This window comes from Dermacentor silvarum, chromosome 10 (assembly GCF_013339745.2).
Source record: "Dermacentor silvarum isolate Dsil-2018 chromosome 10, BIME_Dsil_1.4, whole genome shotgun sequence".
NCBI lineage: Eukaryota > Metazoa > Arthropoda > Arachnida > Ixodida > Ixodidae > Dermacentor > Dermacentor silvarum.
This window is the reverse complement of record NC_051163.1, coordinates 55,906,651-55,933,409: the sequence shown is the minus strand read 5'-3', so window position 1 is coordinate 55,933,409 and position 26,759 is coordinate 55,906,651. Positions and strand designations below refer to the sequence as shown.

The 26,759-nt window shown below is 45.0% G+C and overlaps 1 protein-coding gene and 1 long non-coding RNA gene across 2 annotated transcripts; one reads left to right on the top strand and one right to left on the bottom strand.

The window, feature by feature from the left end:
- Positions 1–2,434: 2,434 nt before the first annotated feature.
- Positions 2,435–5,170, top strand: LOC119431548 (uncharacterized). Its single transcript, XM_037699028.2, has 2 exons — positions 2,435–2,710; positions 4,929–5,170. The coding sequence occupies exons 1-2, from the start codon at positions 2,460–2,462 to the stop codon at positions 5,143–5,145; spliced, it is 468 nt and encodes a 155-aa protein (XP_037554956.1). The 5' UTR covers positions 2,435–2,459; the 3' UTR covers positions 5,146–5,170.
- A 6,175-nt stretch (positions 5,171–11,345) lies between these two features.
- Positions 11,346–18,350, bottom strand: LOC125940728 (uncharacterized). The gene is made up of 3 exons (XR_007463924.1): positions 18,256–18,350; positions 14,554–14,632; positions 11,346–11,496 (listed from the first exon to the last, which is right to left on the bottom strand). It is a non-coding gene; the product is annotated as an uncharacterized LOC125940728 (long non-coding RNA).
- Between the last annotated feature and the right edge of the window lie 8,409 nt (positions 18,351–26,759).

Here is a 26,759-nt window from a genome sequence, read left to right as displayed (position 1 = left end):
CACAGCATGGATTTAGAAAAGGATTTTCCGGTGACACGCAACTAATGGACTTTACGTATGACATCGCCGCAACGTTAAATTCTGGTGGCGAAATGGATTATATTTTCCTCGATTTCAGCAAGGCTTTTGACACTGCAACACACTCGCTCATTTTGCTAAAATTATCGCGCCTTAACATATCGGCTAACACACTTTCATGCTTACAAGCTATATCTTTCATGCCGAAAACTATGCACCGTTCTTGATGGCGCATCATCATCACATGTATCTGTTTTATCGGGCGTGCCACAAGGCTCCGTTCTGGGGCCACTTTTTTAATTTATATCAATAATCTTGCTGAATGCATGACCAGTCGTGTCAGGTTGTATGCAGATGACTGCTGCATATATCGCGATATTAAATGCAGAAAGCATCCGGAACAACTGCAAAAAGACCTCCACTCAGTATTAGCGTGGTATAGCAAATGGAAAATGAAGCTTAACGTGCCAAAGTGCAGTGTTCGTTAGGTTTACAAAAAAAAAAAAAAAGTTGCCTCTACTTACAGATTACTGCATGGAACAGACACCACTACGTGTTGTTACGGAATATACGTACCTAGGGGTCCTCATTAACAGCACACTGTCCTGGAATGGCCATGTTCATAAGGCATCAGCAAAAGCCAGCCACGTTCTAAACTTTCTACGGCGCAATTTCAGGAAAGCACCATCTGTTCTTAAGAAAACTCTCTACGTATCAAATGTACGCCCAATATTGGAATACGCCTGCACCGCCTCGGACCCAACAACTAAAGTAAATATCGGTGAACTGGAGCGTGTCCAGAAACGTGCCACCCGGTTTGTGACGGGCAATTACAATGTCACGAGAAGCTCAGCCGAAATTGTCGAACGCATTGTGATGGCCCTTACTTTCATCAAGGCGTAAATATCTCAGACTTTTTCTCTGTTCTAGTAACATATTACACGATAAAACAGGGATCAATAAACACAAATACATAAAGCCACCTAGCTACATTTCATCACGAAGGACCATCTTTGAAAGTTCGCGAATATATGTGCCGAACAAACGCTTGGAGAAATGCATTTTTTGCTACAGCAATACATGAGTAGAATAGCCTCCCGGGGCGGATTGTTACCTCCTCACTCACAGTCTTTCCTGAACTTTTAAAAGAGAATGTGTTGACATAGTTTTCTTTCGACCGCCGTTCTTGATGTCAAGGGCAATTGTCCTGCTTATGAAATTCGTACCATATATCGGATGCTGTTAAACTGTTTCATTTGTATTGCATATTTGTATTGCATGATGTCATTCATATATTTTTGTGTAGTAAACCTCCCTTCAACAATGCCCCTAGAGGGCACTGTGGGTACATATATAAATAATTAAATAAATGTAAAACAACGTATTCCCTGCGGCTCCGCGTTCCTTTGGGAGACTGAAAGTTGCGGCGCTTTCTCACCTACGGCGTTGTGGGCCGTTTTTCACGAGCGACCCCTGGGCAGCGCTGGTTTCCCATGGGGTATGGCGTTTTGTGTTTACGCAACGAAATTTTTCGACCAACGAGACGTATACAGCTTCGCTGTAATAGCAAACGGGAAGAGAAATGCGGCCATAATGAAGCACAGAACGTTATGTGGGTACAATAGGTGCGAGGTGCTCTGGGGTATGTGGAAAGGTGGAATGGTTCCAGGAATTTCATTCGGAAATGGGATTGTTTGCTTGCAATCAGGTGAACAATCAGTACTCTATGGCAACCAAAGGTCAGTGGGACGCCTCGCATTGGGCGCTCATGGGAAGACTACGAATGGAGCTTTGCGGGCTGATATGGTCTTTTGTTGCCCCAATTAGCCACAAGCCATGGGTCGATGATTACTGCTCTACGCAAGTTCATTGAGGCATCCGGAAGGTTACGATGCTAGGCTACTGACCGCAGGCCGCTTTATTTTATCGTTTAATTTTTCAATTTTTTTGCTAAGATTATGTATGCTAAGATTATTATGCTAAGAACCCTCTGGATGACGTACAGAAGACTCTTCTGCGACGTGACGCCACCTCGCGGCGACAAGAAAAAATGTTGAGAAAAGCATAGGCGCATAGGTTCGCAGTCTTTGCGCCTGCGAACCTATGAAAAACACGATGCGACTTACACTAAGGGCATAGGAAACCGGGTCTACGTTTCCTTGTGTGCAGACGACCTTCCCGTCGAGTTTCCGAGCGTCCTGCTCAGCCGCCATCTTGTTTAGACAGTAAAGTAGCCTGCATCGTTTTTGTCTTCGATGCTGTCTTCTCTAAGCTTTCTGCTTTGACGTCTTCGTGAGAATTGGAACGAGACTTAAGATGGCCGCTGTCGGCTTAGCCGTCTACTTTGTCGTCTACGGCGAGTATCGGAACGCAGCTTTGGCCACTCTGCCGTAGTGGGTAAGCGCCACGTTTTCGAGGATCCCGCAACCCGGCAAGCCATCATGACCGCCTCGCTGGGCTGGACGCTAGTGCTGGCCGTGTCGGCAGCCTGCGTTTCGTGCAGCTGCGGGGTCGCCATTCCGTGGCGTTGGCAGGGCAGCTCGCCGAGCCGCCGGGCGCTGCCCGAACAGAACCGCTGCCTCTCCGATCACCGCGCTCGGGAGATCGGGGATCGCGCCACCTGCCCATTCGACGTCATCATCAATGTGGACCCGAATCGCATACCCGCCGAGATACCCATGGCGAGCTGCAGGTCAGTGGCACGCCCAGATTCCTATAGTACGGCGACAACCTTAGAATTACAAACAAGCCGTCTCCCACAATAAAAATGAAAAAATAACAAATTGGAGGACGCTAAGCTTCGCCTTTAAGAATGGAACGCGATAGCATTCAAAGGTCCCTGACTGCTTCTCACGCTTCCCGGCAACTGCAGCTTATGTAACTGTAATGTTTACCTGCAAACGCTGGCGGCGAACGCTATACACGAAGGCGAGCTTTCTGCCGTTTTTTTTCTTTCCCCCGTATGGCGGGATCCGCCGCTGCCGGGGATGCGCGGAGGCGAGCGCCATCAGGAGGGTGTTGCTAGGAACCGAGCGGGATGCGCCGCTCCCACTAGGACAGACGTCAAGCGGTAGCTGGAAAAGGGGTTTGTGCTTTAGCTTCCGCGTAACAGAATTATGTTTTCTATATATTCAAATTACGAACCAACGCTATCATGTCTGTGAGTTGTGTGTAAGTCGTACATTACGAATTATTTCTGACACATTTTACTTTGAGAAATTCAATTAGTTGAGTAACGCCTATGCGCTACGCGGAGGGTCTGCGTGGTTTGATAGGCGTGGTTCGGGATGATGTTTCTCTGATGGACAACGCCGCTGATGCCGACGGTGACACCGATACTGGATTTTCTACGACACGGTGCCGTTAAGGCCATCGCGTTAAAAACGCAGTGGTTCTGCCCCTTCACCTCTGAAAGACAGCCGAGTCTGTTGGAGTCCATTCACAGCTAAATCACATTGTTCTGCAAATTTAAACACTAGGATAATTGCAAATAAAAGCTGCTTATTTCAACTAAAACATCAGCTATAGCTGAAGAGTGATATCAATTTAACCCAAAAGAACTTACCCTAGACATTCAGGTTTCATCCGGAAACCAGTTACACAAGTACCTATTTGTACAGAAAAGAAATACAGCTGTTAGAAACACGTGAAACCGTTTGACGTCAAGCAAACGTGCAAACCTAAATGGCTGGCCAAGGAGGCATTGGGCTGGCACATCTATTCAGATTGTGTTAGAGTTGGACAGCGTACACGTAACCTTGTAATTAGGTTGTCATCGAATATAGGCAGTTGTATAGCGAAAGCTTGCTTTTATTAAAAAAAATTTAGACTGTTTATACCTTCAATAGACTTCAAGTGCGCTGGTTTGTTTTCTTATTTTGGTGTCACACTGGCTTTACGAAGGCTTTGAAACCGATAGTGTGTCGAGTCGACAGCGAAGTTGGCGCGGCTACACGGACGATTTCGGCGGCCATCGAGTCAATAATCCATTGAACCGACGGAGTTACGCTGAATACTGCCGAAATCTTGAAGGGATTTGAGTGGCGGACGCGGGAACCCTTGTCAAAAGCGTGCTTACACTAGTAAGGGCCAAACAACGCGTTCTAAGGAAAATATTGACAAGAAATTAGAACTTGCAAAATCATTTATTTATTTGTAGGGACTACACGTGGCAGTTCCACGACATGACAAAAATACTCCTCCTGCTGATGCTGCTGATGATGATGATCGCCACCAGAGCCGCAATGTTTTCAGTGAACTCATAAAAAACCGACAAATATGCTCTCAAAGTGCGCAGCGTAACGAAATAAATTACATAGTCACCACAGGGTGGCGCATAAACTGGTCTGAACGTAATGGGTAGTAACCATCAACAAAATTTGTCTAATCCCTTGTCTGTGCGCTGACGAACGCCGACGCTTTTTCTTTTTTCTCGGTCTCATCCCGTACACTATCGAGGAGCGAGGCCAGCGACACATTATGTCAGCGCTACTTACCACGTAAGCGTTCTGATAGGCATTCAGTGCAACGCTAAACTTGCTACCACCTGCTATGGACATGTCCTGGCCTATCCTCACTGCGAAGAATCTGCCTTGTTGGGTTAGAGAGCTCAATCGTTACAAAAAATGACTGAATCCTTCTAAGAGGGATCCCTGAACACCACTAAGCTATACGCGTATATGACAGCATGCTGCTCTACCTAATAAGGAGCGAAACAATTCACCTAGTCTAGGCACCTCACCGGGAACGCCACTGGGGTTGCCTTTTATTATATGTACATACTTTTTTTATATAATAAACGTTTCTCTCTCTCTCTTGCTATAGCCGTCAATGCTTCGCCTTCGGGCTAAACTACCTATGATTTCTTGTTGGATCGAGCAATAACTCGAAGCCGCTGGCTACTTGCGCAGGTGTCCGAAATTTCAGTGCGGCCCGAACAAGCGTTGCGTGACGCTGTCGTACGTGATCGACGTCTCGTACAACGTGAGCGGTGTGCTCAAGCCGAAGAAAATCGAAACTTCGTCCGGCTGCGTGTGCGCGTCGCCTCAGCTGGTCCAGCCACCGGCGAGTGCGGGGACTGGAATGGCCGTGAGGGGAGACGACCCGGGCTACTATCTCTTCCGATGACTTCGGCGGCTCTCAATAAATTCCATTTTCAGTGCGCTTGGGTGGCAAGGCTGCTGTATGTGTGAGCCGGCTTCTGACTCCACGCGTGTTGACCTGCCGGCGTCGTGATAACGGCAGTCCTCGCCACAGGTCGGCAACATCAACGAAACTCACGTGTACTGATTCGCGAAATATGTTTTAGTGCGCGAGCATTAGGAGCGTCAAAGTGGGAGAAAAGGTGTGTGTGGGGGAGTGGGGCACGCTGGTCAGGTGGTCGAACTTAGACTGGCGTATATATATATAGTTTAGAAAGAAAGAGCACATATACGGACAATACATGTTTATTTGCTGACGTTTAGGCCGCGGGAGGGCCTTCTTGATAGTAAACACACAAGAAGGCCCTACCATGGCCAAAACGTAAGCAAGTAAACATGTCTTTTTCGTATGTGTGCTCCTTTCTAAACTACGTGCATACCGGACATACATAACATGCTCGGATGGGACGACGTTTATTATGCCCGAGAGATCGTCAGCGAACCAGCGCAGCATATACGCGTTGATGATGATCACAGATACAGGCGAAGAAGAGGATAGGCAAAAGTGTGAGGGTGTTGATGATAAAACAAAGATGAAGAAGGGGGATGTGCGTAACAAATGCCCACACTAATCCCCGCCCCCTTCCACGTGAAAGCGGCCATCCTGGCCGACCGTCAAGGTGTCGAGGCAGGCCGTGTGAAGAGCTTCACGTGAGAGACTTGGACAACCTGGATATTGTGGAAACGGCTGCCTGTGGGGGTGTCAAGAGGAGTCACGCGATAGTTGACAGGCGAAGTCTGTTCAAGGAATATGTACGGCCCGATTAACCGTGGCTGGAATTTTTCGGACAAAACAGGGGCGCGAACAGGATTCGGGAGCAGCACCTCGTCACCAGGTCGAAAAGATACAACGCGGTGTCTTCGTCGTAACGAGTTTTCCGGTCTTGTTCTCTGGCATCTGTTCAGGCGAGCATGCTCGCGACAGTGGTCGAGTCTGGAAACGTACTCTTCGCACGATGATGGACATGAATTAGACTTGGAGGTGAAGAATGAAACGTCCAGAAAGAAAGTAGGTGAGCGTCCATGACTGCAGCAATACATACATACATTACAGTTTTATTTTCCAGAAAACAAAATACACATTTCTGGTAGGGATACCTGGCCAAAAAGCAGTTCTTTTACAGCTTGACTGGGCCCGGGCAACCTAAAAACTGTTAGCAGTGGTGACGTTCAGGAGATCAAACAGACTAATGAAAAAAAAAACATAACCATTAATACCACATACAGATGACATTCACATATTCTTGCACATATACTCACATATGTACTAACACACGTATATATTGTAAATACACAAATAAACCGATTAGACGTCAACAGATCACAGATATACCAACAGATCACAGATATACCAACGTGCCAATCTTGTCAGGGTCCGGCTGAAGCCGTCCCTGCTGACGACATGACCCTGAATCTTAATGGCTTTGCTGGCGAAACAGCATTTCTTGGTGTTCAGCTGAAGGCCAGCCCGGGAGAGTGACTTCAAAACTTTTTCGAAGCATTGCAGGAGCTGAGGAAATGTGGATGAAAAACTGAAAATGTCGTTCAGGTAGCGAATGCATGTCTTCCATATCAGGCCACGCAGCACGGTGTCAATCATGCGCTCAAAAGTCGCGGTCGCGTTGCAGAGCCCGAAAGGCATTACGTTGAACTCGTAAAGTCCATCGGGGCTTGCTAATGACCTTTTTTTTCTTTATTGTCTTATTTTTCTTTATCGCTGCTTTCCCGCGGAGCTCGGTTGGTTGGTCAGCGGGGTTTCATCGAAACCTATTTGGAGGGGCGCTAAACTACGGGGCAAAACATTACAACACAAGGGCGAAGGCTAACAACCGGTTTATATTTGAAGGAAATATATACTAAAATATTTTGATCGATTTGAAAGATTTGATTGATTGATTGATTCACCTGGTTTAACGTCACAAAGCAACACTGGTAGTCCGCAGTAGTAGAGGGTAGCAAAATAATTTTGGCCACCTGGGTTTCTTTAACGTACATCTATACATATCAGAACACGAGCGTTATTGCATTTTCGCCTCCATCAAAATGCTGTCGTCACGGCTGTGAAGCAAACCCGCGACCCAGCAGGAGAACTCCATGACCCCTGGGTCACCGCGGCGGGCAACGGTGTTACTTGTAGTAAATTACCAGAGCTCCTATGAGAGAAGGCTTAGTGGAGTGCCAGTAATCTTGACCAACTGGGATTTCTAAAACCGCAGTACTTGTGTTCGAGGAATGATTGTGCATCATGTTGACGCTAGCTGTACTGTGGGTATTGGCAGTGGTTTTATGGATGAAGTAAATGTGTGCTTCCGCTGAACCTTGCTCTTTCTGCATTCTTTTATACTTTCACATTTCTGTCCCTTCATCTCAAGGGTTCACCGATGATTTGTCTCTGTACAGCATCCGTGAACGGGGGTACAACTATAGAGGAGAAATTTCGGATTTGGTCTCTAATGGCTAAAGGGTTATTACGTGTGAAATTTTGCTATGCTCTGCACGACAGCGACCAAACAGAGCTCGAGCTTGGGCATGAAGACGACGACATTGATCACTTGCCTGCCATGCCATTGTCTCTTGTGTTTTGTGAATGGCCGTTTGCTTCGCTCGCGAAATAAATAAAAGACAGCAAGAGAGTCATTCATTGCTACTGGACTAATTCCTAAATACATAGCAGGTGTTTCACTTGGCGCTGTTTATTTCACCGTCGTTTCGACTCGACCAGAGGCCGGTCTTCAATAAGTAAGATTTTATTTGCTCCTAATTAATCTTCACCGTTTTACAGTAAATTTGGAGTAGTTGTATTCATCTGAGCAATAAATGTAAACAGAGTCACGGAAGGTGTTATGTTCATCTTCTATGGTCATATAGTCCACTTACATGAAGCCGCTTCTTCGCGCGCGTAGCACCATTTGAACAAAAGTTTCGTTTTATGTCGGCACGGAACACGCACATAAGTATACATAGCTAGTAAGAACTTACTTCGAAAGCCATAGTATCAGTGAGCTTTCATAGAGCCTCAGGAGGTTAGTGTATGCGAATAATAAAAAAAAGTCTCATTAACACGCAACATTCATTGACGTGCCAAACGCGGAACCAATGTAATGTATCAGTAATTTAGCCAGCGATATCAAGCTCCACCGACGCCGACGTACTTGAACGGTGTGGTGCCCTCAAAGGGAGCACGTGGTAAGCATTCTAATACATAAACGCAGGCGTTTTGTGTGTCGGAACCGCGATATGATTACAAGGCATGCCGTATTAGGGCACTCCGGAATAATTTCCACCACCTGGGTTTCTTATAGGGTGCTCCCAATGCACGGCACACGAGACTTCTTGCATTTCTTTATCTCTACTTTGCTGTCACTTTACCTCCCCCTCCCCTCTCTCCCCAGCGTAGGGTAGCAAACCGGATCTTCCCATCTGGTTAACCTCCTTGCCTTTCCCCTTTCTTCTGTCTCTCTCGCTCTTCTTGCATTTTGCCCCATTGAAATGTGGCCCACCACCATCAGGTAATAAATAGTACTCAAACAAACACAACTTGAACGTATCATGAACTTCATAAGAAAAAGCGCATGATGTGAAGCGTTAGGTAGGCCTGCATTGGTGCCGAAATATACGTGCCTAAATATACGATGTTATAATAATAATACACTGATTTGATTTGATTTGAATAAGTCGCGACAAGCTAACCTTTATGTTCCCTCTAACAAATGAGGATACTGCAAGGGACGGCGGGCAAGAATACTTTGCAGTTATATCATGATACGATACAAGATACGCTGGAAACGAGCATTTGAGGTACATATGCAAGATTCTACCGCAATTATTGTATCCGATACGATACTTTCCCTTAGTTAATTAGGATACTTCGATATATTCGCAAATTTCTCATTAAAGACTCATTTATTGTAGCCGCAAACGCGTATGCATAAAAATGTTCGCTTGGAAATTTCTTAACTACGACCAACCTTGTTTGATTTGAATGAAACGTCTGTTAGTATTTCAAAATTGTTGTCTTTCTTGCTCAAAGTATTTTTTTTTCATTCCAAATCAATTTAACGGGGTTTCTTGAGCTTGATAACATGAAAGCTCTTTATATGCTGCGCTGTCAGCGGTTTTTGCTTGCCGCTTTTGTAATTGATGGGAGTTGCTGCTTTGCTTGCCGATCAGCTACCGGGTCGCCATCTAATTACAAGAACGTCAATAAGAAGCCTCGGCACGATGGTGCAAGCCACGTGACCCTGCTCCACCAATAGCGACGCGCGGACCTCGTCGCTTGCCCTCGATGGAGGGCTCTGGCGGAAATATAAAAGAATGTCGCTGGCACTAGTTTTATTCCGGTGGCTTAGTGGCAGCAGTATCAGCTTGAGAAACGGACTTCTGCCAACAGTTCAATATTCTCGCACGGTGATGTTGCGATATCAGTATCTTGTATCTTACGGTACAGAATGCATTCTTTCATGTATCGGAAACGCAGATCCCGATACACGTCTTGCCATACGTATCATGATGCAGATGCAAGATACCTAAAGAGCATCTAAGATACATGTACTTCGATACTGCCGAGCACTGGATACTGCACACGTGCACGGCCGCGGACAAAGGGCTAGTGCGTGTAGTGAACTATATACACATGATGTGCAGTGCAGAATTAAGCTTGGAAAACGAAGCTTTAAGACAAAGCCTTGTAAGCGTATCTACGCTCACATCCTCGTAAAACACACGGAAAGAAAGATAACATCACCGGTGCAGCGATAGCCAGTCGCATATCCCATTTATTCAGTGTTTGGGAAAATGAGTACGAAATCTTTAAAAAAATAGGGCAGATGCTACAATTATATATTTTTTGACAAAAGGAGCCAGACGAGTGATCCCAATGGCACAATTGAAGCCTGTCATCCGAAGAGTTTACTGATTAGTTACTTTTCACATTTTCATAATAATTTTCTTGAGTCATTGAAATTTATGCCTCACAATGTTCTTGCCGACCAAATGGCCACATCAGTGGCATCACCCGCTACTAACTCTACAGCTGCTGTGTCTGCAACAGATTTGAAACCTTTCTTGCGAAAGAAACTGCGAAGCCCCTGGCAACGCTTGTGGGACACAGAAACAAGTAATAAGCTTCATTTGATTAAGCCACAGTTAGGTTACTGGCCCCCCCATAACTAAAACACGACGAACTGATGTCCTGTTCTGTCGTCTAAGAATAGGACATACATATGGCATCCACAATTTTTTGCTTACTGGTGATGAACCACCAACCTGTGGTAGATGTGGTGAGAGGCTGACCGTCCTCCATGTCTTCGTGGAGTGAGCCGAAGCCGAGAGAAGGAAACATTTTCTCGTAGCATACCGCTACAATATCCCTCTGCATCCCATGATGTTTATTGGTGAAGAACCGCTTTTTAATGCCAAAGCGGTCCTCGATTTTTTAATGATGTTGTGCTACATGTTATTAGCCCAATAAGTTCGTAGCGCATCCTCTCTCCAGAGGATGTTGCTGTGGTAGTTTTTTTTTTAATAGCACATGCCTCCAGGCCCGTGTGGTTCAAGGGCTTTGTTTAGGTAGTAGTGCTTCTTGACAATTACTGTATCCTAAATATTTTAAATATATTATTATTCTTTCTCAATGCACTTCTCATTTCATAGTGCACATCATTAGTCATTGCCATGATTTTAGTACATGTATATTTTACGCACTTTACAGCGATTATTTTAGGCCCCTTTACAGCCACAGTTTCATCTACTCAGAAGTCATTGCTCGACCGCACACTCACAAACACTGGCATGGCGCTCTTTGGCCATAACTGGCCCTTGCGCCATAAAACACCACACATCATCAAAATTTATGCCTCAGTGATAAAGGCAACCCCCAATAAGTCGCTTAATCATCCCATTCCTTTTATATCTAGGGCATTTCAAACGCATATTAGGAAACCTCAAATTTAATGATTACATTATCTTTGATAACTCGAATGAGCAAACGAATCAAAGGGTTTACAGGACGTTGAAGCCGCTAATGAAAATTGGGTGCAATTTATGCCAACACTGTTTTGAGGCGTGAGTACTTAGTTGAGCTGACGTTTTAATACTGCTTCGTCTTAAATAGCAAAATTCTCCACTCGGTAATCTGCAGAGGTTCGAAAAAATACATAAATTGTCACTATTCGGTATTTTGGTCTTCAAGCTCGCATTCGGTTCGGACGAACAAGATGGCTTGTAACTTGTCTCGGCGGCACTGTGACTAAGCTCTTCGGTGTGCTGGAACGTGTTCCTGCAAATAAGGCGTCGAAAATGCAACAAATTATTTCTGCGTACATGTCGCGAACAAAATTGTACTCGTAAATCGAGGAGCAATAAAGCTTACTGCTCCGTTAAACAGCTACGAAATCACGGTTATATAACGGCGAAATATTTTGCCCCACCTTAGCAACCCACAGAGTTGTCATGATTTCATAAGGCTCCTGCATCGCGCAAAGATCTATCCGCAGTAAAATCATATTTCGTCACCACAACAGTAGTTCTTTCGTGCCGTAAGTCACAGAAACATATATTTTTTTTTCGCGAGAAAGGATGTTCTGTGGACAGGATAAAAAACATAGTTATTGCAACAAGATGTCAGGTTTACTTCAGATGTTCTGTGTCGTATTTTGCGCCCGATCGCCTGTTTCAAGTAGGTAAGGAGAGCAACTTTTTTTCTTTGATTATTTCTTACATCTTTCATTTCTATCAAGTCGAGCTAGCTGTCGCTGAAATGCCTGGTGATAATTAGGTGTTGTTAAACTGCAACATTATGTAATATCTCTGAATTGAACGAACTTAACATTTTGTTACATTTTGTAAAAATTGTGAGGTGAGGGGTAAACATTGAAGCATCCTTTAAACTACAGGGAAGAATGAAATCCGATATAACATAGCTTTGAAAATGTAGTCGGCAAATGAAGAAAAAAAATCGCTTGAAGGAATCTTAGCTATACTTGTGTGGTTTCTTGCGGTTTCTTAATGTTGCTGCAGGATTTAAGTTTTGCTACAAAGTGTTTGATTGCCTCGTCCGAAAGTGCAAGGCATTTACGCGCCATGTGCTGGACAACATGACTCTTATATGGAGGTTACAAAAAAATTAGCCGGCACGTCAAAACAAACATACAGAGCAAAATGATATCTGTATAGCATTAACATATCTGTGTTCTTTCAATTGAAAACTAAAACTTTCCTCGTTGTACGCTAACTGCGTAAAAAAGTCTGTATTGTAGAGGAGGGGCTTTGTACTTCGGCACCTGAACCAATCCAGTCGCATCGGTTTCTCGGTGTTTTCTGTTTGATCAGAAGTTCTGTAATTAAGACGGTGGAGTGAATATTGTGCTCATGTTCTCGATGGAAAGGTAGCCGGCTCTATATATTTTATATAAGTTAACATGTGTAGAACTTCAGACCTTGGAGAATATTTTGTCATGCCCACGTTAACATTAGTCAACGTATAATTTGCGGGTGAAACCTGGGGCCAACTTCGCGGTGAGGCGATATGTTAGAGCCCGTGAAATGTGGCACCTGTTGCTGATGGATATATTGCTGCTATAAATTTTACTAACATCGCTGCTGCCTTTGGACCTCGGAAAAAGCAAGCGAAACACCCTAGCTGCTCGTTGGCGTACTTGAAGTTAAAATACGTGAAGTTAAAATTGAAGTTAAAATACGTGATCTACAGTAAAAATAAAGAAAGAGTGTAGGGACGACGCAGTCCTCGGTCGTCGTTATCTCTTTTTTTCTCTTTTTTGCACAGTAAATGATGAATCTGTTTCAACTCGCGCAGTACTCCACTCCAGTAAGGTAATACACATTCTTAAGTATGTTGTAATTGGGAAATGTGCACCTTCATGGAAGTTAGAGTGTTAAGAGTGTAGTGATTCTACTTTTAAATGCGGGAAGGTGATGACAAAGTGCTATGTCGATGCCTGATTACACATGATGCAGAAATATAGCTTTCTCTTCATTAGGCGTCCCCACCCACGATTTTAGAACTCGAGAACCCTGAATATTAAAAAAAGAACATAGAGACAGATCTCTTGAAGAACGTTTTGCTTCGTGGTAAGGTAGTTGAAGTATTTGTTACCTACGTTATAATTGTAGTGATTGAAACTTGCATATCTCGCAATGCGTGTGCTCTCTTAGCTGTCTGAAGTATTGTTCTAGCGTCCTTGCTGAGGACTTCGACCGAAGGGAAAAGTATCAAAACTTAGCGCAGTACTGCTATCGGAAGCAAATGCGTGTCGGTCAAGCAATAATAGATTTTCATCTTACATGACGTTTAGTCGAAAGAAAAGAGAAAAAATGCGTGTAATATTCCGTAAATTTAACCTTCAAGTGAATGTTTTGGCTCTTGCTGTGCTGAGAAAAATATTTTTTTTCAGACGATGTGTTGCCAGTCGTCACATAAATGACCGCAAGCTGTTAGCCTCCTGGTTACTTGTAATGACGGAGCGACCACCACGGAAAGTTGTTTGTCCCAGCACTGAGCAGGACTGCGTGATATACTGTCGCCCGTATGACAATATTTTAATTTAATGAAACTTCTTCCACTTAGTCGATTTATGCAAAGCTCATTTGCACATTCTTCGTTGATACATGTATGTTAGATTCGATAGTATTTTGATATGTATTCGGACGCGTTTGTTGGCTTGCGCTGTAATACAGTAATACTCACGTAATATGTCATGTAATATTCACGTATCTTTCTGCGTGTATTTCTTCTTTGTTGTAGTTCTCATTTTAATTGAATTTTTGTATTGGCTGTTTTGACGTTGCGTGATATTGCGTTGTACGAACAGGGCTTTTGTACGCTGACGCCTTTTTTTTAAAAGAACGCTTGTATTGCGTTCGGGTAACCGTAGATTTCCCTTACTGAATGCCTTCCTGAAGGCTTGTGAGGTATTGGTCAATAAAATTTAAAAACATTCAGCAAGGAAGGACTACGGTTTGCGTAGATGGTAAGCTGGTTGAACTCGATGGCTCGTGAACAAAAAAAAAAGACAAAAGAAGAAGAAAGAACCGTGAAACTTACTAACTCTGTCAGGTTGTCTTAGAGAGAGCATTTTTTGACAGCTAGCGAACCACACGCGTCTGTTTTTTTTACAACAGGCAATCTGAAGTTATCACTGCAAGCTTGTATATTCTGTCGAGATCGAACGTTCGAAGAATTCAAATTCTAGAATCCCATTCTTTGACGTGCGAGAGAAGTCAATCCATACTGAAAATTTCGAGTATTCGCAGACCCCTACTGATAACGCATACTCTTACCTCCACAAAATGGGGAAATTTCGCGTTTCACGCTTACCTGGTGAAGTTTTATTATCCTGCTTGTACTTTTGCTTACTTTGCGTAGTCAGCATCTGGATCATAAACGTAATCTCGCACTGAGGAAAGTAAACGGAAACAAAATTAGTGATAATGCAATATATGTGAAATGATTGCGCACTACCTATGCAGAGAAAAGAAGCGGCAAGATTGCATAATCACTGCTATGGAAAAAAAAATACCATCACTACATGTTACAGAAGCCGAAGGGCGCAGATGTAGCCAAATTCACATTAGAAACCAGGTAAGCAAAAGTGTGGAGTGTGATGTTGAACAATAGGGACCACCGAATTGGGGGGGGGGGGGGGGGGCGATATCACTACGACATTTCAGCGAGCACAGATTATTGGTAATCTGGATTTACCTTTTTTTTCAATGAGCAGAGAGAACAGGGAAACACATGCCTTTTTAACTGGACATTGCTTGGGATTGCGTTAGGCTGGCGAAAAACCTCGAAATACTTAGTGAATGGTCTTATTAATGTGGCTTTGGCGTGATAGTGGACGCTGCGTTGTAGTTTATACTGAATAAATGTTTCAGTGATGTTCCCACGAAAACTGTTCCCGTGAAAATACAATAAAAATGAAAAAAAAGAAAATAATTTTGATGTTCTAGACCCCTCATGGCCAAAGTTAAGAACGCCCGAGAGATGTGGAAACGACAGCTGATGCAAATTGCTTGCGGGAAAGAAGTTATGTTTATCGTGAAAGCTTACCGAATATAGCCATGTTTAATAAGATATCTGTAAGAAATAAAGGTGTGGAAATCATGAGCTATCTATACTTAAAAAGCCGGCAGATACCACGCCATGTGGGAATCGATGTTATGCGAATCATTGTGCGGGGAGCCTACCAAGTTAACAACACGACCATGAGAGCACCAAGACGTAGGCGGCTGTTTTATGTACTACAGGACACACATGTCATGACATCCATGTCATGAGTCCCTTTAAGTACGTCTAAGAGACCTTAAGGCGAAAGCCTTGCTCATGCTCATGACTATGACTTCGACCATCAACCTTTAGCCTTTTCCTTCACTTAGCACTACATACAAACCCATTCATTGGCCTTCGAGTGTTATCTTTTTCGCTGAGTCATTGTCATTTTTACTGAGTCATCGTCATGACTAGGACTTCATCCGCCAAATTTTAGTATTTCCTTCGCACAGTACCCACGTGCGAACCCATTTCAGTTGGGTTTTGAGTGTTAATGTTTTTTTTTTTTTGCTGAGTCATTGTCATTTTTGCTGAGTCGTGCTCGTGACTATGTCTTTTACCATCAACCCTTAGTGTGTCTTTCACTTAGTGCCCACTTCAGACCACATTTTAGTTTTCGAGTGTTCAATCTCTTTTTGCGGGGGCATTGTCATTTTAGGTGGCTGTTTCATGACCTACATGACAAACATTTCACGAAATTCATGTCATGACCTATCATTTATATTCGTCACACATTCTTGTCATACTGTGCCAATTTTCGAATATACCAAGTAAACGAAATGACCATGAGAGCGTCAAGGCGTAGGCGGCTAGATATATAGATAGATAGATAAATAGAAAAGCCGGTAGATCCCACGCCTTATGGGAATCGATGTTATGCGAAGCAGTGTGCGGGGAGCTTACCAAGTTAACGAAACGACCATGAAAGCAACAAGACGTAGGCGGCTCTTTCATGACCTACCTGACACGCATGTCATAACATTCATGTCATGAGTCCTCAGGAGTCCCTTTAGCTACACCTAAAGATACCTTAAGGTGAAAGCCATCGTCATGCTCACGATTCTGACTTCTACCACAATCCTTTAGTGTTTACTTCACTTAGTGCCCACGCCAGAATGCATTTCAGTGGCTTTTGAGTGTTGAACTTTTTTTGCGCTGGGTCATTCACGTTTTTGCTCAGTCGCGCTCATGATTATGACTTCCACCATCATCCTTTAGTGTTTCCTTCACTTAGTGCTCACGTCAGAGCCCATTTCACTGACTTTTGAGTGTTAATCTTTTTTTCGTTGAGTCATTGACGCTTTTGCTGAGTCATGTTCGTGACTCTGACTTCTACCACAATGGTTTAATGTTTTCTTTCCTTAGTTCCGCCGTCAGGACCCATTTCTGTGGCTTTTGAGTGCTATTCTCTTTAGCGCTGAGTCATTGGCGTTCATGCTCAGTCGTGCTCATGATTATGACTTCAACCACAATCGCTTAGTGTGTCCTTCACTTAGTGCCCCTGTCAGAACCCATTTCAGTGGCTTTTGAGTGTTAATATTTTTCGCTGGGCCATTGTCATGACCTAATGACCCGCATGTCGACATTTCTGTCATGACCTATCACTTATGTTCGTCATACACTCCTGTTATACTATTCCAATTTTGGTACCTACCAAGTTAACGAAGCGACCATGAGAGCACCAAGACTTATGCGGCTGTTTCATGACCTACATGACATTCATGTCATGGCACATCATTTGTGTTCTTCATATACTCGTCATAGTATACCAGTGCCGGTACATATCAAGTTAATGAAACGATTATGAGAGCACGAAGACGTAGGCGGCTAGATAGATAGATAGTTAGGTAGTAGATAGATTGATACTGCCAAAGTAGCAAATGTTCGCTAGAAATGCTTCCCATTTAATTGATAGATAGATAGATAGATAGAAAGGTAGATATATAGATAGATAAATATATAGGTAGATAGATAGTCAGATACTGTCAAAGTGGGAAATGTTTGCCAAAAAATGCTTCGCATTAATTATTTACTACTTCTACGCCATTTACGCCCAAGTGCATGCGTATGAAGATTTTCGGTTCTAAGGCGAAAGCATGCAGGCGCACGTGTTAACAGGAAACAATTTTGAAGTGTATTTTTTTGAAAAACAGGCCAATATGCCGGAATCTTGCATAAGTTTCACGGGGACTAGGCAGCCATATGTTTTTTGAGAACTGCAGTTACAACGTTACAGGTGTACAAAACTCCCTGATGACGCCTAGTTGCAACACTTTTGTACTTGTGTGAATTATTGGGGCTATACTTCGGTGCTTTTATGTGCAAGCACTATCGGAATATCTACCACGTGGACTTAGAACAACAAAATGACAAACTTTTTGTCACGTGCGTCCCGTGTTACGCAAGCACGTGACTTTATAATTAGATAAAAAGAAAAACACACATCTTTTGTGACGTAAGGTCCCGTGCTCATGAAGTTACAAGATGAGATTCAGACCAGAAGAGTGTGTCTCCTCAGTTTGAATGTGAAGTAGCGACGCTACGGTACGGATCGTTGATGCTACGACGACCTGATTCTTTAGTTTGTCGGCGATATCCTTGTGGTGGTGAGCGTCTGTGTCACTCGGCAATGTCATGCTCGCCCGCAGCCTGAATCGGTAATCCGCCGTTGCGGGTTAATCCAGCAAGGGATCAGGCCTCGCATTCACAAAGAAGTTCATTGTGCTGGCGTTGTTCGTAAGAGCATATGCTAGCCCGACACAACTGTGGAGATATTAGCGATGGCGTCCAACCAGTGACAAAAAAGCTTTATGAATACGGCCCCGGATTCACAGCCTCTGCTTGAGAAGGTTAGGGAACACTGCTGTGCAACCACGGTGTGTTTGGGAACTTAGAGGTTACACAACACAGAAGGCGGACATTGAGAATTCCACTAGAACATTCAATGTGGCTACGAGGTTCGCTTACCCTGACGGAACATGATGATGTAGATGAAGCCGAGGAGCATCAGACCGAAGCCGACCTTGAGGCTGCATGACTTGTAGTCAATGGCTAGGTATTTTTCTTGCATCGCTCTGCACGAGAAAGATGAAGACGGTCGGATTCATGGCTGCTATACTATAGGTATGACGCACAACAGTGTAAAGAAAGCACAGCATATGCCCCTGAAAAAAATGAAAAAAGAAGAAAAACGGCAAAGGGCGTCATGGTGAGGAGATAGCACTGCCCCCTACGAAACCAGCCAATAAAAAGCCATCGCTTAATTTAGCAAATCTCCGATACCGGAGGCCGTAACCAATTTTTGTCACTGTCATGCCGCCGATGTCGAGTGCGGCTTCGTTTCACTTTGTGTGTTCCAATTCTGGCTAACGTTGGGGAAGCAGTTTACCTATATTATATCTCACAAGTAACTTGCAGCACTGCTGAAGGTACGAGGTGTGCACAGACAATATCCTTGCGCAAAATAATATAGTTCTGAGCGTAACTGTCTGATTATCGCTGAGGTTAGAGTGTTTTATGCTTGATTGGCACATGGTACTTTGCAGAGATAGGTAACATGTTAGGTCCTTTCCGCATGTACATCCTATACCGCAAATTACTGCGACGGTTACCACTTATAACAGCAATAGCCACCCTAACCTTGATGGCGCAGCCAACGCGGCAGGGCTCATTCAGTCCCGACCCGCTTCTTCGATCCGAATTCGGGCTTTTTTTGTTACTGGCTCTGTGCCCTGACAGCAAGAAACAAACGGCAAAATCTATCATGGCTAAGTCTCATCTCATGCTGAGGGTAAATTATTAGCTATGTTTTGTCATTATTATTGAGATCAACTGTTGTTTTGACGCTGCTAGGACTACAGAGACAGTGCAGAGTAGTAAAGGTGATTTGATTTCTAGTTAGCAGATGGGCGCCACACCATTAGCGCTGGTGATGCGTTGACGATGCGGAATGCTATAAATGTCGAATTGTTCACTGCGGAATTAATTTGCTACACGCTCTATAAGGGTACGTGAAGAACGTGGCGAGCAAACGCCAAGTAGACGCCGAGCAGATGATGCGGCATGGTTAAACATCTATAAGGGCGTTCGCCCTTACAACTGCCAAAGGAGGCTTCAATGAACTTGAACAATGCAATGAATGTGAACTTGCAATGAATGTGAACGCACCGTATGGTTAAACACCAAAACATGTGTTGCGTCATTTCACCAACCATGGAAGATGGAAAGCAGATGCTGAGGAGACGACGCGGAGCTGTTGAACACACCTTGAGGGGCATCCAGCTTTCCTATTGGATAAGGAGTCCTGCAACTTACACAGTGCTGCAAGGAACTATTAAGATAGAGTATAGAGAGCTGAGACAACTGAGACAGCTTTGAGGTCAAGTAATGAAACGCCTGTCCCGTTCGTGTCCCTTTGTGTCTTTTTGTAGATTACGCGCTAAAACAGTAATAAATAATGGAACACGTCTCGAACCGTCTACGACTACGACATGACGCCACCTCACAATAACAAGAAAAACTTGAGAAAAGCACACATTATCTTTGGTACATGAACTCTTTGCCGCCTGCAACCAGCAAAAACACGACTTCACCTATATTAAGCCCATAGAAAAGCGTGACTACGTGTTCTTCTGCTCGGACAACCACCCCGTCGAGATTCCGAGCGTCCTGCTCAGCCGGCTTCTCGTTTGGACAGTCAAGTAGCCTGCATCGTTTCGACAGTCAAGTCGCCTACAAGACAGCCTGCTTCGCAAAACTGTCTTCTTTGATGTTTTCATCTGAACTGAAACAAGACTTAAAATGGTCGCTGTCTGCTTAGCCGTCTACTTAGCCGTCTACTTAGCCGTCTACTTTGCCGTCTACAGCGAGTATTGTAACACGGCCAATATACACTGTTTGAGCTGCTGTGCCACGCTGTTAAGTATACATTGTTCTTGCGCTACAATGAATACCCTATGGCTGCTCTGTTTTAACGAAATACCCGTTTATAAGGAAGTCAACTTTCTGAGTCGATAACCTTGTTATAACGAGGATGTACTGCATGTATAAGTTATGAACATACCTTTGGTACGTACACCGCAAATAAATATGTTAGAGTCGCCTTTTTAAACGCTTCTAATACGTGGGACAAGGCGAACAAGGGGGACAGGACACATACGTCAACTTCAATGCAGCGCTTATTGAAAAAAATTGAATGTACATTCAGCCTCGAAAGTTTATAGACCGCGGAATCTGACAAGAACCTCAACATCTTCGCCACCCGAGAATGCAACTTGATATTCAGATTTTCTAACTCGGCAAGTACACGTGAGCAACATATTCTTGCATGGCTTTACTGGATACGGTCTCAGACTGCTCGGCCCTTCAACTTCTTGTCAGTTTCCTCGGAGGGTGCACTTGGAGGTTGACTATACATAACCAACATACATAGAGAATGCGCATGCGCCAACCGGACATCCTCCTCACTCCCTCAACCTTACATCTTAAATAAGCTAAGGATAACAAAACGAAAATTAAGAAGGAAAAACAAATACCTGTTGAATATTTACGTTTCTACCAGCTTAAGTTCAGTATCTCCCTTCGCCTTGTCACTCTTTTTAAGTGCCTTTTAAAAATAGACCAGCACCAACTTGCCCAGTTTGGCACCATTATCGACATTGGAATCGCCCACCTTATCCATATGTTCTTTTCCTGGAGGGGCACGTAGGTGCCATCCGGCATCAACAGAACTTTTCCTTTGGGTTTTCCCTCCAGCACCCTGTCGAGAGGAACTTCCTCCGGACCGATCGGCCTCAGGGAACGCCGGGAAGACTTGGCGCTCAAGCGGCTGTCTCCCGCTAGCGGTAGCATCGAGGCCGAGCTGGTGTCCCTCTCCGCGTTGAGGTCGCCTTGCCAGTCGGAGTGCTGGTGGCGCTCGTACCGAGGGCCCGGCCGGCCATCGCTGGTCTTCTTGCTACTGCCGGACTGGTCGCCAGTGCGGCCAGCAGACGCTTGGCTACGACGGCTACCGACGCTTGCCTTGGACGCCAGTGACCGGCGATCGGCACTGATCGCGCTGCCTCTCTTGCCGCGGTTTGTCGGGGCTGGGGCCTGCAGCAACGGCAATACATTGCACGACCCCCTGGGCTTAAATGCAAGGCAGAGTATGTTTGTCAACGACCCCGCTGCACGTCATTGACGCTTATCGCTTATCCGATCACATGTAGCATCGCCCTCCCGTGTGCCTCCACTGTGCTGTTGCCGGGGCTGTCATTTTCGTCCGCTCATTATTTGCGCCTCCCCGGTACCAAGTGCTTTAGCTGTCCTCGCCTGAGAACTTACCGGCACTATATCTACTCCAATTTTCCTTCCAAAACACCAAGAACGTTAATACAACGGTAATGCATGGTGCGTCTAGCCCCTACAAGTGTTGTACCCCAAATTTTTCATTCCGAGATAGACAATCAAAAGAAACAGCGCTGATGAAAATAATCGTATCTAAAACCTTTCCCATTCATCTCGAAACACTTGTAATTGGAACTGCGCTAGAAGTTTGAGTAATATATGTGAAGTGCTCTTGAAAAACCAGTTTGAAGGTGCAGACGGCTAGATGTTTTCTCATGGTTTCAGTCTGGCGTCACACAGCGGGTTCGCTTCTTTACATGTCTTTCACAATGCTTAGAGTCAGTCACATCTCTCTAGGACTTGCCTAAGTTCTTTCCAAGTATGCTTGGCATGACATAGTTGGTCTCACATCGGACGTTTCTGTAGACCGTTTTCGTATGGAGCCCACATTTTTGTAAAGTTGACAATAGGCACTGCAGAATTGAAATGCCAAATTCATTTTGAAATGGTGTGCTTTACATGATTCCGAAGATAAAATAAATATGGTTAAACACAATTTTCAGTGGACTGCAATTGTTGGTGTTTGAAGTGATTAACGATGTCAGATGTATAACAACACTCTACGAGTACAGTTGAGGAGAGAGAATAAAATAAAATCAGATTCCAAGGCTTTACGCGCAACAAACACGATCTGATGAAGAGGCACGCCGTACCGGGGGACTCCCAATATTGACCACCTGGTATAACGTGCACCCAATGCACGGTACGTGGGTTGTTTTTTGCATTTCGCCGCCATCGAAATGCTGCCATCGCTGCAGCATTTCCGCAGCATTTATATCCTGCGACCTCGTGCTCAGCAGCGCAACGCCATATGCACTAACGCCCCACAGCGGGTAATGGAGAGCGACAAAGAGAGATTAGAGTCGCATCACTCATAATGGGCCTCTCCACCGTTCTCTTATTTAAGTATATTTCCTTTATTACAGTTAACCGATATGGGTGCTTCAGTAAAAGAAAAGTGGAGCGGTCAGCCTGAGTGATGCTACTCTAGCCTTCTGCTACGCACTGCGAAATCGGCTCGGGGCAACGACAGAGACAGTTTAGGAACGTGAAGCTGTTTATGACGAAAATGCTGCACCGGCTACTACTGCTTTTGCGAAACGCGCACGTGCATGCTTGACGGCGTATCCGACTTGGCGGAGAGGAGTCGAGGCTCACAGGTCTCCTGCCCCACAGGAGCGTTGGCAGGAGACTACTATTAATGAAGCAGTGAGCAGAGTAGCGGTATGTAGTCGCTCCTAATATTGTTCTACTGTACGTCATACGCTCGGCACCCGCAGGCCGTACCACGAGGCTAATCACGTGGGACAACCTCTGCAGATGTTTCGGGTGCCTGCGTACCATTTGTACAAATGTTTCTTCGTCCTTGCTTCTCGTTATAAAGAATTGAAAGTAGCATAAAATACATAAATTCCTTAGCAACATGATAACAAGGTGAGAGCTGGAGCCAACGTTTCGACAAGTGGACTTGTCTTCTTCAATTCCTGAGTGGTTTTTTTTAAACCTAATATCCCCCACTGCTGCGAAGCTGGGCACCTTGTTATGCATTGTAAGCCGCATAATTGATTTTGGAGAAGCGCTAACAGGCAGCTTCGGATTCGACCGAAAATAATTTCGACGGAAGGGAATGTACACGTACACATCGTAAACGATGCGAATACGTAACAATCAGTGTACTTTGATAACATAGGCCCCTGCTAGAGTGGTTGAACACAGTCAGCTTTCCACCCTCGCTTTCACAACCCAAAATTACATATTCAGCGCCCTTCCACAACTGTGAAGATAAAAGCCAGTGAAGAGGTGACTATGGTGGGTCAGCTGTAGTGAATACTGCCCCCACAATGATACGAGCGTATTGGGCGTATCGTCGTTGGGCACCACTCAACCGAACATGTCTATCATGAGCGTTCCGGTTGAGAAGTTCCCGTAGAAATATGGCCGTCGCACCGGGAAGTTGGCGCTAGCGTTGCCGAGGCGTGCACCACCGTTGTCGGGTTCCTGGAGGCCAAGACGACGCTGACGTTTGAACTCAACATCGCACTCCCTCAACTCGCGGTCCGCGGCTCTTCGCTGACGTTTTGTCTGGGCTTCGGAAGCCCTCAAGCTAGAACCGGCACGTCGACAACGAGCCCTTTGCCTAGCGCGTTCGCGGTGGCATTGCCCAAACGCGTTAGGACAAGTGGTCAGTTGCTCATGAATGGCGCATACCCCCTTAAGCAATGGCTCATACCACCGTAAACGTGGCCTCGCCATTACGACGACAAAAGAGCAGTGAAATTCTACGCTGGAAGGATTAGCGGGAACGCAGTCCGCTGTGGAAGCTGACGATGACGACGAACTCGGGAGCAGTGTCACGAGTGCGTGCCGAGCACGGGCTTGTGCTCGGTACGGCATCCAACGGCACGAGCGCAAACCGAGGGGCGCCAACGAGCGAGCTGCAGAAGATTACGCTCTAGCCAATGCTGATGATGATAATAGTTTTTTTCTACACGCGGACACAATCCTGGGGGTACTGGTCCTTACCATCATCACTCTGAGAAAAAAATATTGTAAGGAATTCAGCTGATTGCGTGTCTCCACCTGGTTTCTATATCCTCATAAGATTACCAGAGCAGCAAGAAAGTCACAGCGACAAGTTATAGGAACTATCCAGCAAGTCGTTACACATCTATCTATCCGTCCGTCCTTCCGTTCATCCGTCTGTGTGTCTTTGTTTGTTTGTTTCCTTTTATAATGTGTAATAAAGGGAACAGCTAACCTTTCCTGAGGTCAGTGGCTTCCCTGAAGCGTTGCTGACTCGACTGGCTTCAGCTATGTTCGGATCTGCAGAGGGATGGGGTTTCCTGCCCGCTACGTCTGCCTTGCTGGTGGATCTTCGAGTCGCCTGCTTCGTGGTAGACTTGCGGCTGATATTGCTGCGGTTGGGTTCTCTCGGCTGCCGTGGAATCCGGACTGCGGAATCCGCGCGTCTAGGTTCGTTTTCCGACCTGGTTGCCTGCAATACAAATGCGTAGGAGTTAAAATTTTCTGCGTGACTCTAAGAACTTGAAGTCTACCCGACAAAAAAAAAATATTCACCGATAATTACCATACTCTCTAAGGCGAAGTTTGAGCGCAGCTCTATACTTGTTTTCATTTGGCGGTATATTGACTTGCGCAGACAGTCTGTCTCGTGCGGCACTTTTCAAACGGAGAGAAGTGTGGCGCGACGGCCGTGCTAGTCAGGAGATCTGGAGAAGCAGCGCGTGGGTGACGCGCGGGCGCGATTCACAGCAGCCGCCGCAGACAGACCTCCGCTCATGCAGAGCTTTTATTCCGTATATGGTGTCGGTGGATGTGCTCGCCGCATGCCTTATCGTTGGCGTCATCGGTGAACAGACGACGCGCGCTACTCTGGCGCTATCATCGCGGCAGAGCCCGACCTTGCGCGGCACAACGCATTTATTCTCACGCTTTAGCCATTAACGCAGAGAACGAGCAAAAGCGGCGCTGCGAGCACCGCTCGCATGACGTCATGGCAAGGATTCGCGCCTGTCTGCTACAGTTCGGGCTGCGTCCGGCGCCTCCTGCAGTGTTTCTGTTTGTTTGATCTCGTTTCCTACGCTGGTGACACTTAACATAGTCCTTTAAAATATATTGTGACGGATGTCATCGTTCGTCAAAATTTGTTGAATGAGCTATTCCCAGACAGCAATGCATTTTCAAAGGGAACGTTACAGTGCCGGCCTACAGAGCTCATTCCAGGGCTGTGTGGGTTTTTCATGCCAAGATCTACACTCTGCAGTGGTAGCTCACGTGGGTAATAAAAGAATAATTAGGAAAACACAGGAGAGAACAATCCAGATTTCCCTCTTCCAGGCAGCTAAAGCTGCACTCTTGGCACGGAGTCATACACGTCAACATTATACAGTTGAAAGAAAACCCGAGGCCTATTTGAGGCAAAATATATGTACATAACCGTGATCCGCAGCGTTCATTTAATTAATAATACACATTGGACGGATTTTTACGTCAGTGAATGAAAAATCAACGCGTTAGAAATGGCGTCGAAGAGACGCTACGCGTTAAAACAAGCCGACTGATGCCGCGGCTCTGCAGCCGGCTTTAAGCCAACAGTAATAAAAGGTCGGAACAGATGGCGCGAGGGCAGGGCGAACGCGGGAAGTTTGAATTGAATTCAGCAAAACTTCCATTGCATCCATGATGGGAGGAGTGAGAGGGGAGGGAAAGAGCGTGAGGGGTGGGAGAAGAGAGGGTGTTACGTATCAGGGGTGGCAGAATACTATCGTCTAGCGAAGCAAGCAGATATGCGGCCATTTTTTTCTAACTTCCAGTAGAACTTTTTTTACTAACATTGAAAAGACGAAAGTTCAGCGCCACCCGACGAGTCATTTCAACCTTGCTGAATAAAGCGCGTTAACTGTTGTTTGTGTGGCGTCGAGTGATGCTGTTCCGCATAACTTGTTACGCCGAGCCGTATCACTCGATGCCTCAAGAACATTTGATATTGAGTCTGTCACCGAGTACGCCTAATTTCATACTTTTTGGAGCTTCCTTTGGATGATGCGAGTGTCGGATGATACGTTTAATTATTCTTTTCCCGTAAAAATTGTATCAATGAGACTCCACTGTAATTTACTGGGTGTTAAAAATTAAGCTTTACGGAATTTTTAGAGATCACCTGTGGCAGGTATAGCATAATTCTGATCGTTGAGCTGGGTTATTCGAAGAGGCGGACATTAGTAGCACGAGTAATTGAAACACACATTCAACTAATTCACAAAGATTGACGAATGAACGTCTTAGTTAATTACTTTCCAACACATATTGCAAATTACGAATTGAAGCCGGTGAGTTTGCAAGACGCGTCTACTTGAATTGAATTTACAGGATAATATCAATTTATAGATATATTTTTTCCAAAGTGTGGGACGAAATACATAAGCGTTCCAGTTACTTGTGCGCTTCAATGTACGAAACAACATTTTGGTAAAAAAGTAAGCGGAACAACAGTGCATTTTTACGGAAAGTTTGATGGCGCATATCTCCAAACTGGTGTCATTCTGGAAATTTATTCTAAGCGGATG

What these genes read in the sequence shown, in the direction of transcription:
- LOC119431548 (XM_037699028.2), top strand. Translation starts at nt 2,460, where the DNA reads ATGACCGCCTCGCTGGGCTGGACGCTAGTGCTGGCCGTGTCGGCAGCC. An exon ending in ATACCCATGGCGAGCTGCAG is followed by an intron (nt 2,711 to 4,928) that starts GTCAGTGGCACG and finishes CTACTTGCGCAG; the next exon opens with GTGTCCGAAATTTCAGTGCG.